Source organism: Eimeria acervulina, genomic scaffold (assembly GCF_000499425.1).
Source record: "Eimeria acervulina Houghton genomic scaffold, Eah_scaff752, whole genome shotgun sequence".
Lineage (NCBI taxonomy): Eukaryota > Apicomplexa > Conoidasida > Eucoccidiorida > Eimeriidae > Eimeria > Eimeria acervulina.
Window position 1 is genome coordinate 14681 of NW_013547164.1, and position 2980 is coordinate 17660.

A 2980-nucleotide genomic window follows, 5' to 3' on the forward strand; every position below is an offset into this window, starting at 1 on the left:
GAGAAATCGCTAGCGGTCTATTTTCGATGAACTGGAAGGTGCGAAAGACGTCATTGGTGAGGTAGCGCTATAGGAATGGCAAGGAACGAATGTGTTCTCGACCTCCTGAGTGTGGGCGGAAATCACATTGCGTCAAGTTTATGGCCATCGCAGTGCTCTGTTTTCATTAAACCATCAAATTTCTCGTGGCCACTTCAGTTTTGACTTAGCTGTTCGCTGTGTACGCAGACCAGTGGTCACATCGCGGTGCGTGCGTGGCGGCGTTGGTGCCTGGAGGGCAACAGTTTGCTACGTTTTGAACAAGTGTCTCGCCGCTGCGTTGGCGGTCTAGAATGCGTGAGGAGAAACGATATATATGAGCGGCGTGGAGGGAGTCCCGACACCGCTGGCGGGTTTTGAAGAGAAAGTGAAAAGTGGCATGGGGGTCAGTTGAGGCAAATGCGAATCCGCGCATTGTGCATTGGAGAGATTGAGGGTTAACGAAAAAAAAAGAAAACTATTTGTTTTAGTTGAATCAGGAGTCAGAAGAGTTGTGGATGGGTAGGCGTTGGCCACCTACTCACCCACAACTCCGGGAAAGTGGAACGAACTAAGTATACGCATGTTAGCGTCGCGCAGCGACTTGTCAGGCATGGCACGAACTGCACTCGAGCTGGTTTGCGCACGCCACTAGAGCCCGCACTGCTACACCTGTAGCAAATCTTGTTATGGAGTGGGCGACTGAGCTCCACCTAGAATGCGTGAATACTTCCGGCTTGCCGAACAGGATAGCAATGTGCTGCGTGTCTACGTTGGCAAGAGCTGAGGACAAAATATCTTTGCGTCGATACACCCAACGTAAAGTGCCGAGGCGATTCGTGACCAACCAGACGTACGCCTACAAAAAGTGATATTTTGTCCTGCACCGCCACGTCAAAAAGGAAACGCGCCATTTGCATTTTAGGGAGTGCGTGTTTTCTTCCGGAAGGAAATGCAGCATACTATATTCGGGCCACGCGATGTCCTCTGGTGGGGTGTTTTCCAGCATGCAGCCAGCACGCAAGTGTGCTTCGCTAAATATGCAATCTCCTGTTCGCAATAAAATGAGCAAAGGTACATACGGGGCTTCAGAATGGCTGCACGACACTGCATTCAACAGAATGCAGCCGTTGCTAGAGAGCCCATTTACCGTCAAGAACTTCGGCAGATATGCGGCAGACACAGGAAGCTGATTGCTTGCAACTCACGAAAATGTTAAACGTCCTTAATGGCACGTGCTGCGGCACTGTTAATAGTTGCAATGAGGCGAGTATATGACTGGTAGCGCAGCTTGCCTGGATGCCTTCAACAGCCATGTTGGATATGGCTCAGCTCCGATTTAGCTGATGCTCTGTGGAGTATTCCCGAAGGGTAGAAATGGCTGTTTGTTGACTCTGTAGGCATTTTCCCCTCTCTGTACTTCGCTTTAAAAACGTGGAGTCACCCGCAGACTCCAAACACGTTTTTCGCCACACGATGAGGCAGAAGGGAAGCCGGAAATAGCTCATTTTCTAGGCGTTCATACGGCGTTCAAACTGCCTTGTCGGTGTTCGTGCGTGTGTAGATGTTTGTGCAACGGATGACGAACGCAAGAATTTGCCTTTTCAGGCAGTGCGCTTATATGGCATCCACGAGCGTACAGAAGAAGACCCAGGAAATCAATTGGTTGGGACGCGATGTTCTCTGTCGAGGCTTCGCGCCATTCCAGAGCAGCAGAGCCTTCGTTTCGCTGTGTCGTGAAATGGAGTGCAGAGGCGCTGACGCGAATGAGAATTTGCCTTTTAGGGAGTGCGCTTATTTGGCATCCACGAGCGTACAGAAGAAGACCTAGGAAATCAATTGGTTGGGACGCAAGGCTACGCGCCAAGCCAGAGCAGCAGAGCCTTCGTTTCGCTGTATCGTGAAATGGAGTGCAGAGGCGCTGACGCGAAGGAAAATTTGCCTTTTAGCCAGTACGCTTATATGGCACCCACGAGCGTACAGAAGAAGACCTAGGAAATCAATTGGTTGGGACGCGATGTTCTCTGTCGAGGCTTCGCGCCAAGCCGGAGCAGCAGAGCCTTCGTTTGGCCGTGTCGTGGAATGAAGTGCAGAGGCGCTGACGCGACGGAAAATTTGCCTTTTAGCCGGTGCGCTTATATGGCATCTACGAGCGTACAGAAGAAGATCTAGGAAATCAATTGGTTGGGAGGCGATGTTCTCTGTCGAGGCTTCGCGCCAAGCACGAGTGCTGGAAGGGTTTCAGAGGGCGGATCCACCGCCTGTGCGGGATTAGACACTGTCCATGTGGTGCCTTACGCTGATAATACTGGCGAGCAGCCGATAATACTGGCGACCAGCATACTGGTTCGGTCTGGCAAGAGTTTACACGACAGCGTCAATAAACCCACTACAATGTGCCAGATCCGCGACTAACGAATCCAGCAGTGTCGTGAAATGGAGTGCAGAGGCGCTGACGCGACGGAGAATTTGCCTTTTAGCCAGTGCGCTTATATGGCATCCACGACCATACAGAAGAAGAGACACTGATTATGGTGATACGAATGCTCTGATGCGATGTACGCTTTTCATTTTAGCAAGTCTTCGATGCCACCCTCGCAATAGAATGAGTAACGCGGGATGGAGGATGCGTAACAGCGGCGCATAGAAGAGATTGGTGCCGTTGCTAGAGAGCACCAATCTCTTCTATGCGCCGGTTTTACTCATCTTTGAGAGCTTGGGCAGATGTTCACCCTACGCAGGCAGGGGGTTATGTGCAAGGCTGCGGGATTTGGTGTACTTGTCTTGCGCCGCACGCTGCGGTAGTGCCAATAGTTCCTCTGAAGCGAGTAGATTGGTGGTAGCGCAGACTGGCTAGGGTTCGCTAACGACAGTGTTAGATATTTCGTTGCGTCGTTTGAGTCGATGCTATGTGGAGTATTGCAGGTATGTAGAGAGGAAGCTTTGGTGTCTCTGTAGGCCG

At 51.2% G+C, this 2980-nt stretch overlaps 1 protein-coding gene across 1 annotated transcript; it reads left to right on the forward strand.

The window, feature by feature from the left end:
* Positions 1–1230: 1230 nt before the first annotated feature.
* EAH_00048130 (hypothetical protein) lies at positions 1231–1758 on the forward strand (the record flags this gene model as incomplete). Its single annotated transcript, XM_013391420.1, has 2 exons — positions 1231–1288; positions 1583–1758. The coding sequence occupies 2 exons, from the start codon at positions 1231–1233 to the stop codon at positions 1756–1758; spliced, it is 234 nt and encodes a 77-aa protein (XP_013246874.1).
* Between the last annotated feature and the right edge of the window lie 1222 nt (positions 1759–2980).